At 38.0% G+C, this 15,959-nt stretch overlaps 1 protein-coding gene across 11 annotated transcripts in view; it reads left to right on the top strand.

Annotated features, from left to right (window-relative positions):
* inpp4ab (inositol polyphosphate-4-phosphatase type I Ab) overlaps positions 1 to 14,572 on the top strand; it is a 35,957-nt gene extending 21,385 nt beyond the window's left edge. For 2 of the 11 annotated variants that reach the window (XM_043242991.1, XM_043242989.1), the window contains 11 exons: positions 1,099 to 1,285; positions 1,396 to 1,611; positions 2,463 to 2,763; positions 3,743 to 3,778; positions 4,648 to 4,820; positions 5,336 to 5,459; positions 5,604 to 5,871; positions 6,035 to 6,132; positions 6,241 to 6,353; positions 7,124 to 7,278; positions 9,107 to 9,550. In XM_043242991.1, the coding sequence (XP_043098926.1) occupies positions 1,099 to 1,285; positions 1,396 to 1,611; positions 2,463 to 2,763; positions 3,743 to 3,778; positions 4,648 to 4,820; positions 5,336 to 5,459; positions 5,604 to 5,871; positions 6,035 to 6,132; positions 6,241 to 6,353; positions 7,124 to 7,278; positions 9,107 to 9,287 (1,852 nt within the window). In that variant the 3' untranslated portion in view covers positions 9,288 to 9,550. Of the gene's footprint in view, positions 1 to 1,095; positions 1,286 to 1,395; positions 1,612 to 2,462; positions 2,764 to 3,742; positions 3,779 to 4,647; positions 4,821 to 5,335; positions 5,460 to 5,603; positions 5,872 to 6,034; positions 6,133 to 6,240; positions 6,354 to 7,123; positions 7,279 to 9,106; positions 9,551 to 13,253 lie in introns of those variants that run through there. The other 9 variants (XM_043242990.1, XM_043242988.1, XM_043242999.1 and 6 more) reach the window with 7 other exon arrangements.
* Positions 14,573 to 15,959: the final 1,387 nt, after the last annotated feature.

Below are 15,959 nucleotides of genomic sequence, written 5' to 3'. Positions count from 1 at the left end.
CATTTGGAGGCAACATAATTAGATTGTCTATGTTCTGAAACAGGCTTTGCACCGGATGAGTGCATATGATGCCTACACTGCCTCACTACGTTTTGAAAAAGAATGATTTTCATTATTCTGTGATTCCATCATCCCTTTTCTGTTGTCTCTACGAAAGAGTAATAGGAGTGTTTGTATAAAGAGCCATATAACTGTCTTTTGCTGAGCACACAAACATATTTCTTTGCTTCTCGTTAAATTTTTTGTTGTTGTTTATAACCTTGAATTTGTAGGCTGTTGTACTGCAATAATTGGGAGAAACTATAAATGTCTGTGTTGCACAGTATTTAGTCCATAAAATGTATATTATGCATAAAGACAATTATGCACATGTTTTAGGGTTACTTTCATTCTCTTTTCTTTCTTTCTTTAAGTTTCTTTTTTTTTCTATTGTTACAATTTTCAAGCTTTTCATTCATGTAATTTAGAAAAATCTAATTCTCATTTTATTTAATTAGCAACACTTTATTTTACAATTTAAATAATGTAGTAACTATTTTATGATCTTTAATCATCTCTGTAAGACCGTTAATAGTAATCAATAATTAAAACACATTCGTTTTTTGCAGAGAAAATATCTAAAATTAATGGACCCTAAAAATAAACATAATTTTCTTCATGCAAAATGCAGCGTCTTGCATATCACATTTAAAACGGGTGAATTTTGACCTGGTTCTTTACAGGTTCACTCAGCCATGTGTTTGCTGAAATTATACTGTCTGTTCATCGAAGATGCACAAACACACTCCATTGCACCTTTGTATTGTATAGAAGCACTTAGTGAAACAGATCTGCCTTTTAAAGGACTCGTGGCACAATTCTCCTGCAGCACAAATGACCCTGTTCGTTCATCTCTGAGCACTTTGTTCTATTTGCTCTGAAAAATCAAGATTGAGGACCTGAAGTGTTTGGTGCTTGTCAAAGTCTCTGGAGCATCACTGTCTGAATGAAATGCACCATCATTATCTGTCCGTTACAGTGCACTAATGTATTCAGGTGCATGTGCCATTATTGCTTGTATGGCGTGTTTAAGTAACCGAGCTCTCTCTGGTCTAGCAGCAGTGCTCTGTCCAGCTCCCAGTCCATCGTCTACATCCCTCAGGATATTATCCGTGCCAAAGAGATCATCTCCCATATCAACACGCTCAAGACTCAGGTCAGCTACTATGCTGAGCGCCTGTCCCGCGCCGCTAAAGAACGCTCCGCTAACGGCATGGAGAGAACCCTGGCCATTCTAGCGGATAAGGTGTGTGCTTGTGCGCTCAAGGATACAAATTAATACATTACATTTTTCTAACTTGCACCCAGTGGGATCTGAGGGTGACACTATAGCCCCTTTTTCTCTCTCACTTTCAGACACGGCAGCTGGTGATGGTGTGTGACTGTAAACTGCTGGCATCTGCAGTGCAGGCCCTGAACGCAGCTAGACCTGAGTACATCGCCTCTAAAAACTCACCATCTGCTGACTCGGAGCAGGTGGTGCTGAGGAATGATCAGGACACACTACTAGCCAAATGGAGTGGCAGAAACAGTCGTTCATCCCTCCAAGTTGATTGGCATGAGGAAGAGTGGGTAAGAAAGATTTAGAGGCCTGTTAACAACAAGTGTATTGTAATGCTGGGCAACGACTAATCGCGATTAATCGCATTCAAAATAAAGGTTTTTGTGTACATTTTTATGCGTGTATATTGTGTATTATAATATGTATAGAAATATAAATACGCAGGGCTGCGACGCTTACTTTTTAAAATGTATTTTGTTACAGATTACAAAATACATGTAATGCATTTTGTCAGATTACTTAATTTTAAATACTTAATTTTTGGAATGCTTATTTTGAATACTTTGGAATATTTAAGGTAAGGAAGGGGAATATTAACTTTGTTAAGCACGTCTAAATAAAAATGGGTGACATGAATACATTTAAAACAATTATAAATGCATAAATAATGCTTTGGGATTAATGCTTTCAGTAAAACGGTTTAAGCATAGAAAGAAATTATGATTTTAAATATGAAATATTTAATTATTAATTATTATGAAATATGCAAGGAAGTCGTGGAACCATTTGATTTGTTCAAAAAGACTGCTTCATTCAAGAATCAAGCAAGTGGTTTTATTAATGTAATTGAATCATTCTCAGCAGATTTGTTCACAACGCGGCTTCATTCACGAATGCAAATGTCGCTCACAGACGCACAACTGTTCTGATGTGAATTTATTTTAAAGGCAGTAGTTGAGATTTATAATATTTTACATTCTCAGACAGCAGTTTGGAGATATGAATTCAAATATTTTAGATCCGTTAGTCTTGACACTTTTATATAATACAGTTCAAAAGTTAAGTCTTAAGTCGTAAGCTTTTATTTGCTCAATCATACGGTAAAAATAGCCATGTAGTGAAATGTTATTCTTCATCGCAGGAAAAGGTGTGGGGGAATGTTGACAAAAGTCTGGAGTGTATCATCCAGCGAGTGGACAAACTTCTGCAGAGAGACCGTCTGCACAGCAGCAGCAGTGAGGACATGTTCCAGGCTGACCAGCAAAGTGGCACCAGTAAGAAAGGTAATAGGAAAACAAAAGCCTTCTGGATCAACCCTGACTGCATGAAGGAACGTTCCTCGGGCCCTGAACCACAACAACAGTCACCTTCACCATCATCACCTTCATCTTCACCACCCGATCTGAACCCTGCATGCCCTGTTAATGCAGAAAAGCATGCCTGTAGGTGCCTTTCACTGTCTTGTTCACACCTCTCTCTGTCTCTCTCTCTCCCGTTATATTTTTAAGAACAGCATCGGGTCTAGTTGGCAGAGTCTAATCTATTTCAAACGTTATATTTTTCTGCACTCCCATTCCCTGCTGCTTGTCCACTGTAACACATGTACATACCCGTCTCTTCTTTCTTTTCTAGTTATTACACTTTAAGTCTGTTTTTCACAAACCCTGTCACCTGTTCGTGTTCAAACAGCTTTGCATGCTGCCATAGCAACTAGCATTTATATTATTTTTTACTAGACTGTTTGTGGCTTTAAATTGGTCTCCCGTCGTTTCCAATCCACCTAATCATCTCTGTTCTTTACCTAGGTGTGTATGGTACATCGTTATGCATTTGTGTCTGATTTGAAAACTCTAGTGGTCTGTGTATGTTTGTTTACTTCTTGCCAAAACAAAGCAATACAAATGTATGGAAAAACTGACATCCAAGTGAATTCCACAGTTTATGTTAATGAATGTGTGTTGACTCTGTGTGACTCTCTGTTGATGTGCCATGTCTCTGGAACATGTTTCTGGAACATTCTGTTGTTTGACCCAGCATATTTGCCTACTGTGAACATGTGACCGGGCGCTCTCGTTTGATTGGCTGGCCGGCTAACAGGCTCACAGGCTGTCTGTCTGGTGCTGGCTGTCTGTGCCAGTTAGTCACTTGGCAGTGCCAGCATGCTGTGATTTACAGTAGTCTTGTCCATTATATAATGACTATGAAATCATTAGCTTGTCAGGCAGCTGTGAATATTACTTACTTACATATTGCATCAGGTCAGACCTTTACAGCGTTCCACTCTGCATTTGAGTGGAAAAACAGTAGTTGTTTAATCTGCGTTTTAATGTTTCTGTCTTGCATTGGTCTATGTGAGCTGCGTGCGCTAAGCTAGTTGCACTCGCTAAGTTAACTGTTGCATGTTGCACCTCCATCCTCTAGATGGCAGCAGCAGCGGTGGAGAGGAGAGTTACCCAGGTAGGAGCCCCTTCCCCTCCCTTGAGCTTATGCGCTTTCGCTGAATTAGTGTTTACTTCTATGTCACATCTGTTGTTGTTGTTATTCATCCTTGTTAATTGTGTTAAACTTGTCATTGCTACTCTTTTCTGAAATCTGTCTGCCCACATTTACTGTGAATTGGCTTGTTTAACTTTTTTTTTAATTAAAACAGGAAGTCAGGGCATGAAATATCGAAGAGTTTGTCCCTTTTTAAAACAACCAGTAGCTTAAAATATACTACAAATTATAGTATGCTAATAAAATCTAATTCAATTGCCAGTTGTAGTAATAAAATTCTCATCAAGTTTTTAAGTGTATTCTGGATTGGAAAATGTATAGGCATATATCTTTATAGCGTTTTTTTGGCCAATAAACATAAATTATATAAATACATAAAGATGCAAATGCGGTTTACTCACCCTTTGAGCCTTTTTTCGTTTGTCTTCAGTTGACTGTCAAACCTTATTGGTTCTTCAAACAAACAAGCATTTGAGTTTTAGTTGACTGTTGACAAACTGCTTCATACGGATTACTTTTACAACGTATTTAATGAAGTTAAAATAAGTTGAGAGGAATGGACTTTCAATGAAATGACATGAATCATTTAAAAATATCTGCATTTGTGCTGCAAAGATAGGAAGACTAATAATGCTACATGAGGGTGAATAAATGATGACAACATTTTAATCTGTGCACTAATAAACAGGCTAATAGCAACAAACCTCGCGTTTTGATTTCGTGTGGTCTTTAAAGTGAAACAAGAATTTAGTGAAAAAAGGGAAATTAAAAACGCATAAATATGTGATGTTCAATAAAGGTATTAGCAACAGATTCTTTGTGTGTATCAGGTGAGTGGAGCGAGGCTCTGTATCCCCTCTTGACGACCCTAACAGAGTGTGTGGCCATGATGAGCGACAAAGCCAAGAAGTCAATGGTTTTCTTGCTCATGCAAGACAGCGCACCCACCATCACAATGGACCTCAATCTGCAGTACCGCCGAGACGTGGTCTTCTGCCAGACGGTTAGTTCCCAAACACGCACATTAGTGATCTCCTCCATAACCTTAAAGGAATAGCTCACCATTAAAAATAATGGAAAGACATGATGTTGAGACCAAGCTTAGAAGGCTTTGGTTCATCTTCAAAACACAAATGTGACCCTGGACCACAAAATCAGTCATAAGGGTCAGTTTTTGTGAAACAGATGCTACAATATTTTACAAGATACAACTATTTGAAGAAGATATATAAGAACAAACCTCATTTGATACTCCTCATGCTCAATGTATGTGCACTAATCAATGCTTATGCAGAAAACACATTATTTCATATTCATCAAATAAAGTAATCATGTCAGTTGAGAAGACTGCTTCATTGATATGGATATATTTTACAATGTATTTAGTAACATTTCAAAGTTTTCAGTGGAGAGACCGACATCACAGCTTCATTTGTGTTTGAGATGTAATGTATTTGAGTGAACTATTACTGTTTTTCTCTGTCATTTTCTAACAAATATCTTTTTGCCTCTCTTAAGCTCACCGCACTAATTTGTGGCTTCATCATAAAACTGAGAAACTGTCTCCGTGACGACGGTTTCCTGAGACAGCTTTACACCATCGGTCTGCTCGCTCAGTTCGAGTGCCTATTAAGTACCTACGGTAAACACACACTTCCACACATACAGCATGCTAATACTTTAAACCTGGCTACACGGTGACCGCTGAATCACTTGTGTTATATAAGCTCCGTTTAGAAACGCGTCACACTGGGTACAGTGGTTTTGCTTCATGTGTGTTTCACAGGTGAGGAGTTAGCCATGTTAGAGGACATGAGCATAGGAATAATGGATCTTCGAAACGTGACGTTCAAGGTGACGCAGGCCATCTCTACCTCTTCCCCCGACATGCTGCCAGTGATCACCGGAAATAGAGACGGGTTCAACGTTCGCATCCCTCTCCCGGGAAGCATGTTTGATGCGTTGCCGAGGGAGATCCAGAACGGCATGCTGCTGCGGGTACAGCCGGTGCTGTTCAACGTGGGCATCAACGAGCAGCAAACGCTCGCCGAGAAGTGAGTCTTGATTATGTAAAACACCTCTCAAGAGCGCTTGCGTAACATCAACAAATAACATTAGATCATAATTGTTTGATTTATCTGATGTCTTTTTCGGTTTGGTATACGCTCGTTCATATTGAAGACGTCTAAAGGGAAAATGAAAATGTTTGTGTCGTAGGTTTGGAGACACGTCGCTTCAGGAGCTCATCAACGTGGAGAGCCTGGCACGTCTCAGCTCTTACTACCAGCAGTTTAAAGAGGTTTTACCTGACGACTGTAAGTCATCGCTCTTATCTTACGTTTTTTTTCTTTCATCTCTACATCGCTAAAAACATATCTGAATTATACAAGTCACTCTGGTTTTAATTTTGTGTTTTTTCTCAGGTCTTCCTCGCTCTCGTAGTCAGACGTGTCTCCCGGAGCTGTTGCGGTTCCTTGGTCAAAATGTTCACGCTAGGAAAAATAAAAATGTAGACATTTTGTGGCAGGCCGCAGAGGTAACAGTTCATCTGCTACTAATTTACATACTAATAATTGCTCGAACCCGTTGGCCATTGTTTTCGTTTTAAAAGTATTCTCATTAAAAACTATAACCACCCACAGTTTTCATGTCTGAAGTAGAGTGAAGTAGAGTGCTCGACAAAGGTTGATCACGAAAATAGATAAAAGTCAGCACACATCTCCAAAGATTTTATAATTGGCTATTACAGTGAATTTTTAAGCAAGCTGGATCTTCATCAGAAATATACTAAGTGTAAAATAATTGGTTCTCAACCAGATGGGGCCTGAGAAAACTTCCAAGTGGCCCACAAAAGGAGACTTGGATTGTAAAATGAATCAAAAATACTGGAAATAACAAAATATTAGGATTCTAACTAAAATCATGTTTCTTTATTCTTTTCCTAATAACATTTTTAATAAATAATATACAGAATGAGAATGTTGGGTGGTCTTTAATATAATACATCAACGCTCCCCAGTGTCTACTAATAAAAAGTTTGACTATTACCATAATTACGCCAATTTTATTAAATATTCTTTTGAATCATGAGGGCCCTTCAAGTCAAAAGAACCACTGCATTCATTGGCGCACCCTTAAGAGCATGAACATGAAGTACAAGTTGTTTTATTAGTTCAGCATAGCGCAAGCCGAGAGCATCTTTGAGGCATTTAAACGGTTCTGTTGCCTTTCCAAAATATGCTTGAATGCTGAACTGGAATAAATGTGAACACGCTGTAACACGATATTTGTAACCCCTTGACTCAGATTTGCCGGCGACTAAATGGAGTACGTTTTACCAGCTGTAAAAGCGCCAAGGACCGAACCGCTATGTCAGTGACTTTGGAGCAGTGCCTGATCCTGCAGCACGAGCATGGCATGGCTCCGCAGGTCTTCACCCAGGCCCTCGACTGCATGCGCAGGTAAGACCCCCGAAGCACTGCCTGCACTTCATTCCATGAGCATCGCACGCTTTGGGGATGTGCCTCTCTTTTCTTCTGTCTCTCTGAAGGATCCCCTCCAGTGCATCATTCCTCATTGCTTTTGGCTTTCAGTAACACTTTTCTGTCTTTTTTATTGCTCCGTGGCTTATGTGGCCTAATATGTTCGTTTACTTTTATATTTACTCACTCGTTCAGGGTGTTTGTTTCTTGTCACTCCACCCTTCCATCTTTTCTCCCTTCTCTCCACGCTCTACGAGAGGCGTAAAAAACGAATAAATGCACCTGTAGAGTGTGAGGAAATAGCTGAAACTTTGAATCTGCTGATTTGTTTGGCTGTGCGCTTGCCAGATGTTCTGTGCTTATTATAAATAAGGGTATGAAACGATCACTTTTGTCACATAATTGTCTCCTCTTGTCTCCTGTGCAATCTAAGGATAGATCTAAACAAATATATGTAGTTACATTTGTACATAAAAATCTGTGATATCTGTCCTGTTGAAGCTGATGACAGAGACAAGTTGAGTTTTTGTTGCCGTTTTATTGAGTGAGATTTAATTCATGTAGATTTGTTAATGCATTGGGTGTCATGAACTAGCAATGCAGTTTACAGCATATATTCTTCTATGTAACTAGCTGTTAACTTCCACATACACCACTGTTTGGTTAGTAGGATGTCCTTTTTATTGCTTTTACTAAGCAAGGACACATTCAGTTGATTTAAAAGTGACAGTAAAGCCAAATCAGAACATTTAAATGATTTATAAAGGATAACTTGACTCTGAAGACTGGAGTAGTGGATGCTGAAAATACATTTATTAAAAAGATACTTAAAAAGTTGTAATACTATTTCATAATATAACTGTTTTATTGTATGTTTTTTCACATAAATGCAGCTTTGGTGAGAATAAAATTCAAAAGTTTAGGGTCAACATTCTCTTAGTCTATACTGATACATTTTGATTTGTATAAATGTGATAAAGTATTCAAACAAAGTAAAGGATATTGAATTTATAAATTAAAAACCTTAAAATAACCCTGAAGTAGGTAAGGATAAATGCTGTAAAACGTTCTTCATTGTTAGCTCAGTATCTAATTCATTAACCCAGGTTAATAAATTGGATGGTAAAGTTTTACCCACAATGCACCGTGCATGATCCGTCACTGTGCTGTGCTGCCGTCCCCTGTGTGCGTGTGAGGCTTAAAATGAATAATATCAAAGAAAGCCAGCGGTTTGTCTACACCTAAAAATGTACTCTCCTGGATACAAAACAGACGGATGCAGAGACATTCTACACAATATTGTTTTTATGTTCACAGTTGGTTTGTTATGATAGCTCTGTAGGCCTGTTGCATGCTGGGAGGACGCAGCACGCTTTGATTTGCATGGCAGCAGCAGCAGCAGCCTGACATACGCCCCCTTCTGGCCAACATGGAGAACCCATCTCTATAACTTTCTTTACTTTAAACGGCAGAGATGCAGAACATCACTCTTAATTTTCTCTTTCTTTATTCTCTCTCCTTCCCTTCTCTGTGTCTGTATTTCTTTTCCTAATTTACGTTGTCTGTTTTACGTCTTTTGGGTTTACTTTTTTTGTTCGCATCCTCATGTGACGGATGGATTCGACTCGACACCTTTTCCTCGTATCTGCATTTTATTGTTTGTTTTCGTTTTACCTTTATGTTAATGTTGGGACCACCCCGACGGTCACGTTACTACGTCCTGTGCATGTCGCCCCATTCTGTTCCTCCTCTCTGGCCCTTGCTGCCGCTCCCTCGTCCCTCCCTCCGTCCCTGCCCCTCTCTGCAGCATTGGGACCAGGGAGGGGGTAACTCAGAAGAACCTGAGCGGTTTATTGCCCATACGTGACTTCAGGCTGGATCCCAGTCTGCTCTACTCTCTGCCCCTTCTGGCCCTGAGCCCAAACCTGCTCATCGTCTGGGTGTTTCTCAGCATAGCCTACCTGCTGGCCAAACTCCGCTGCAGCTGAGCCTGAAACCCCTTTTCCTTTCTCTCTTTTCCTCGCTACGGCTATCTCAGCATTTCCTTTCTCTGCTCTTTTGTTTCTTCCTCCTCTGGATGAGGTGCAGACAATGCTGAACTATTTCTGGTTGATTCAGCTCTTCTCTCTAACAGCCAATCTAAAGGTCTTGGTGTTCATTTCTGCCTTACTCTCTCTCTCTCTCTCTCTCTCTCTCTCTCTCTCTCTCTCTCTCTCTCTCTCTCTCTCTCTTTCTCTCTCTCTCTCTCTCTCTCTCTCTCTCTCTCTCTCTCTCTCTCTCTCTCTCTCTCTCTCTCTCTCTCTCTCTCTCTCTCTCTCTCTCTCTCTCTCTCTCTCAGAAAAAAAAATTTGTATAATAACTTGTCATAGCAAATATGAGATTATTTTAGAGGATTCATTGAAATATTGAAATATATATATATATATATATATATATATATATATATATATATATATATATATATATATATATATATATATATATATATATATATTAGATTTAACATTTATTTATTCAATGCTATTTATTCTTATAATGTTGAACTGTTTTATTTGTGTTATTATAACAAAATATTTTTTAGGCACATACATATTTGTGCTAGTGGTCAATTCAATATGTATATAATAGAGTGCATTAGTGCCCGCACACTTTTTGGCGGGTGTTTGTTCCGGACGTTTTTATTTTTTCCAAACATTTTTTTTTTTTTTTCCATAGGGATTTCCATTAGGAAAACTGTATTATAAGCCATGTAACAAACCACGCAGCTACAAGGCAAATCAAAACATCATAAACTTAATATATAAATAAGGACAGATGCATTCTGAATCGTTTTAGTGAGGAAAAGAACTACAATCCCATGAAGCATTGCAATTGACAATCAAATTAGCAACAGTGGAGGAAGAACGGTTGAAAGTTAATTATTATATCTATAGAAACTATTTAAGCTTATTGCAAAAAAAAAAAAATGTTGTAGTATTTTGAGAGCATAGCAAATCGGTTCTATCATTTGCAGTGATTTATTGGATTGGGCAACGATTTTGTTGCGGTTTGTTCACGTCGATCTCTAATTCATGGAGTTTTCTTTACACAATCATGCAAAGCATATGCCATTTGATCTCAGTTCACAGTGGTACTGTCTTTACAGATTTCTAAATCATTCCCTATGGAGAAAATGACCAGATCTTTACCTCCGGAACCCGACTGCTGCACTCTATAATGAGATATTGTTATTCTGTAACAGTATCGTAGAATTTCCCGGTGATTTTGTGGTCGATTCTGTTGCGTCTTCCATGTGTTTCTATCCAAATGCAAAGATAAGGCCTGGCCAAAGCCAATCTCACCTCTCATCGCACTTGCTTTAAAAATGTATTGCACTTTAGGGTATCAAGCGTGTCCATGTCTTCCCACGTTTGGCAGGAAGAACACATGTTGCTCTTTCACCAAGATTGGTCTGCAGTAACCCGTTTGCAGCCTTTCCAATGAGCCCATTAAATTTAATAAGAAATAAGATTGTATGTTCAGTCAGGGAAATCTAAATATGCACTTGAGGGTTGATTTTGTTTAACATCTTTAAGGATGTGTACGCCGTCGGCTGGCGGGAGGTACATGGCAATTTTTTTTTTTCGTGTGAAGGAATGTTCCAGGTTCGGCAATGTTCTCGTCTCTCAATTTGTAAAAACAAACAACCTTATTTACCTTTCAATGAACTGAAGTTCAATTTTGGAATAAAAAACTAAAACGTGCACTTCCATTGTAAGTGTAGTACTGTTTCTTTTCTCAAATTGAGACGTGCTGGATGGTGTAAGTAAAATCTGGAACGGTCTCTTAAAATGTATCTGATTAAATAACAGCAAGCATCCATATGTTGCTTTAAGTAAAGACACTTATGCAGTAATGATGAATAGATTGTATATTGTTTTACCAAAACTAATCACATTGTTTTCTAACATGCAGGCTGCAAATCATCAGATTTCTTCCCTTCTTTGTATGTAAATATATATATATATATTTTGTATGTAAAGGTTTACCATGAGAGAATTTTACAGAACTCGGTTTAATCGTGCTTCCCTTTTAATTGTGCCAAACTAGAAACGGCCTCTCTGTGCTTCGTAAAATTTGTCTGGCCACGTGCCACGGCCAGTACATCTGCTGTTTACAAGTCAGCACTGCTTGAGCTTACAAGCTCTAAAGAGCTGCCCTTTGCAAGAACTTTATATTTAAAAGAAAGAAAGCAAAGAAAAGGAACCTTCACCAGGCTTCAGAAAAGTGTGCATTTCATCTGACCCACTAAAGAAATTGGCCGTCCTAAAATATCTCCACCCGAGATGCTGAAGGGGTTCGTTTATAATGGCGGTGTGGCTCTGTGAGTCTATTTTTGCTTTGTTTGTTTAAAAATGTCGGAGATGACTTCCAGATTTTTCCCTGTTCGTTTCAAATCATGTTGGATGATGTTTCGAGCCGTTTTCTGAGTATGGTTAGGTCTTAGACAGTTAAGTTGGAGGAAGGTTTTGCTGGTAGATTAGATAGGAACAGAGACTGACCAAGGTTTGGTTGAATAACAGCGTTAGATTTAATTGGACTCTTAAGTTTGATTTTTACATTTGATCATTGTTTTTAGGTAGGGCTGCATGATTATAAAATTGTTGACTATTTCCCACGATCTTGTAATCTTATTTAAGAATTTAATTGATGAAATTTACATTAAAACACATCTGCAGGTTATGACGCAAAAAATTACCGATTTGCACAACATACGTGTTCAACTGAAAATAATTATCATTATAAATAGAATGCTGTACTAGATGTTTTTCTTGATTAATCGTGGCGGCCATAATATTTTCTGATCAATTTTGCAGCTATAGTTTAGGAGATTTGAACTGATGGACTACCTTTTTGAATGTTTTGGGAAATAAATAAGTATCTTGGGTTAGGGAATAGTTTTGTGAACTCGTTAGATTTGCTTGAATGATGATGTTTTTTTTGTCTTTTTTGTTTTTAAGTCTTTAGCTCTACCTCATTTTACTAAAGCATGTGAATTGAGCGTCATGCTCTTTTTAGTCACAAAATCAAAAAGCTCTGGCAAATTTTGATTTCAGAATTCACTAGAATAACATTAAGTGGTCAATTAATGCAAAAAGTCTGTGTTCATTTACATACCTTTTGTATGTTTCTTTCTGCAGTGAAATTTAAAAGGAGATATTTAGTAGACTGTCCAAGCTGCTCTTTTCAGTAAAAAAAAAAAAAAAAAGTAAAACGATTTTTCATTGCTTAATAACTTAAATATCGTTCTGTTAATCTCAGTCATATCAACTACTTTTATAGTGCTTTTTTTATAGAGCTTGATAGCCTCTGGTGCCAATCCTCTTTCTCTGTATGAAGCAGCATGAACATTCTGTACGGTTTCTCCTTTTGTACCAAACCACGCTGATATAATTTACATTTATCACAACACTTGACTCACTGAAGTTTATACGAATTTCTTTATGTGAATAAGATATTTATGTGTAAGCACTTTCTTTTTAAGAATATATTTATTTGTATAAAATTCTAAGTGCGGTTGTAAAAGAGAATTTTTTGAATCCCCATAAGAGGGGCGTGTGCAATAGTTGGCCTGATCAAATGTAATTATTTGCTATACCCTAATAATTGTAGCCTGCCGCTCTCAAAAATGTATTTTCATTTCTGTAAATTTTTGCCTGTATGCTGCCTAAAAAAAAAAAAAAAAAAACCATTAGCATTTTCAACTTTTGTGACACGCTTTGTTCATTCGCTTCGGCCACCCTCATTATGTGTTTCCCCCATGATACTCCATGCTCGTGACACTTGCTGAGACGTCTGCTGCCATTTTTGTGGCCGTGCTAATATTTGCTTGTGATTTTTCTAAACATGGCTTCATGTTCTGTTTGTTTTCTACTTGTTTTCACACACTCAATCCCGCCCCTTTCCCCTACCAGTGAGGGCTGCCGCCGCGAGAATACCACGAAGAACGTTGGATGTCGCAAGTATGCCTTTAACTGTCTGCAGCTGAAGGCCTTTCCTAAACATTACAGACCTCCCGATGGCACTTTCGGAAAAGTGGATACTTGACGAGACGACTCTCGTCTCGCTGTAATGCAGCAGTATCGTTAATTTATGATGTGACGCGCGTCATGCACATTAGAAACTCCAGCTTAGCTGCAGTAAATCCGGCTCAATGCATAGGCTGTTTCAATTTGCACTGATAGTTACCGAACATTTACATTTCAAGTGAGTTTGAAGTGAACTGCATTGATTTGTATTCGTAGCAAAAGACTACATACTTGATCGTTTCTTTTTCGTAGGCTGAGCATCACCGCACATACACACAATGCTGTATTATGGCTCTCTGTAGTGCACGGTGAAGGGTGTAGTGATTTATATCAGAATCCAGGCCCTTTATAATGCATAGACGTTTATGCTGTATTCATGTTGTATCCTTGATTATCAATAGCAAACTGTAGTGTGTTTAGTTTAAGCAACACCTACTTCAGCATTACAGTAATCAATGCCATGGCTTAGCGTGGTCACATGACTCTTCTTACTTATTCCCCGCCGTGTGTGTGCGTGTGTACATTGAGGCCAGCAGAATAACTGTTGGGAAACAAACCAGGCCTTTTTTTTTTTTTTTAGGTTTAATTCATTTTCTTTTTTTAAACCTCATACATTCAGACTGATCATGCATGGTCCATCCTCTCAGTTGCTTTTATTTTTGAGGTGGTCCTTTATGAAAACAATGTCCTCTTCGAGTAAAAAGAATGCACTTCTGGCACGTTTCTTCTGTGGACCGGCGATGTGAGATCAGTGTATCACTGTGTTCAGCTGGCAGCGATGACTCGTAGATGATGCTGTTGTTTTGTGCTGTACTCGTTTTAATAAAAAGGTACGTTCAGAAATGGAATATCGATACGTGGAGACGGTACAATACAGTGCTAAGCACTTGTGAAAATGACTGATGCGTGAATCTGTTACAGTTGTGCAAACGTTATTTTGTCGTGCATACCACTGTCGTCATTTCTCGTTTCCTGACACCGATGTTGTTTCAATTATTGTACGTTTATACACTGTTATTTAAGAGAGATATGCTCACAAATTTTTTGGAGTGGTCTTGATTTGTATTTATTTCTTTTTATGGTAATGACCTTATATCTTTTATGATGCCCTCTTAGATATATTACGTCTGTCTAGAACAGAGTTCTGCTGTATTAATATGCCGTCATCAATATCTGATGCCATTAAAGAGAGAATATAATACCAATGACGTCTGTTGCGTATCTCTTGTCTGTTCCTGTTTCTTTGCATGTTGGGATCTAAAATGCATTGATGAATAGTAATGCATTGCATAATAGTAGGGGGTTTTTTATGGTTGTTTTAAAATGGACTAGAAATATTATTAATGCTCATAATGGCACAACTAGTGCTTTTTTGAAACTCCTGGTGCAAAAAGTGGAGACGATCCCTGATCTCATTGCTCCCTTGATGAGCTTCTGCTGCCCTCTTGTGTCACGTAGACACCAAATAAAAATACTAAAGGCAAGTTTCCATGTAACATGTTAGAGAGACTTCTAACAATAAATAATTATTTTTATAGTGCCTCTCAAGAAACCAAGAACGCTACACACAATTATGCACCAGACAATCATAGATGACATTCAGACAAACAGGTTTACAATAAATGACTACAGATGATTACTAACAAGGAGGTCATGAAATCAGATGATGAACATCATGTCACGTAAAGCACAAACAAACGTGGGAAAACAGAAACCCTGGGAGGTAAATGAGTTACTCAAAGAACAAAGGTCAGATTTAAGACTTAAAGCTCTGGAGAGAATTGTGGGGCGGCTTATTATACAGAAAACCCTACCACCCATGATAGGAAGTTTATACTTAGGCACACAAAGCAAGTTATCGTTGCTAGATCTAAGAGTCCGTGCAGGAATATATGATTGCACTCGATTAGATGTTGAGGTGTGTGCTTGTGGCGGGACTTTTAAACTAAAAGTAAGAATTTTAACTGAATTAGCTTGGCCACAGGAAACAGTGAAGGGTGGATTAAAAAGATACGATTAAAGACTATGATTTTTCATCATGAAAAATGTCTGCAGGTGGAAACAAATATGCAGTATACCAAAAGTGACACCTATTTTGTTTTCTTGCATATGGGTCCATAATATGAGATATAATTTTACCATCAAATCCAATAAATATAATTCTCAATCCAAAAAAACCTCATAGAAGATAACAGCAATTTATGCACTGAACGTGTAGTATACTGACATCTTTGGGAGCAAATACATATAGCCTACAAATAACCTGATTTTTGTAGTTTTTATAAACTACAATATATATTTACCGTCATGGACCTTAATGCTCCATCAAATATATGTTATTTTGTCCATTTTTATTTGCTCTTATTTCTTCGCTGGGGCAGATAGTGGAGTTTACTTCGTAGCCTAGCATTTAATAATGAAGCTTCACCCTTTACTCCTCATCTTTTAGTTTTGCGTTTGGCCTGTCCACTAATTCACCTGTGGGTTTTTTACAAAAAATCTAATTACCTAGAAAACATGTTGAAGAATCAAGCACGATATACATGAACATTTAAACATTTCTAGCATCTCAAGTTATCGAGCAGGTTTCTT

Source organism: Puntigrus tetrazona, chromosome 6 (assembly GCF_018831695.1).
Source record: "Puntigrus tetrazona isolate hp1 chromosome 6, ASM1883169v1, whole genome shotgun sequence".
In the NCBI taxonomy this organism is placed as follows: Eukaryota; Metazoa; Chordata; class Actinopteri; order Cypriniformes; family Cyprinidae; genus Puntigrus; species Puntigrus tetrazona.
The sequence above is the reverse complement of the archived record's forward strand: the minus strand, read 5'-3'. Positions and strand labels throughout refer to the sequence as shown.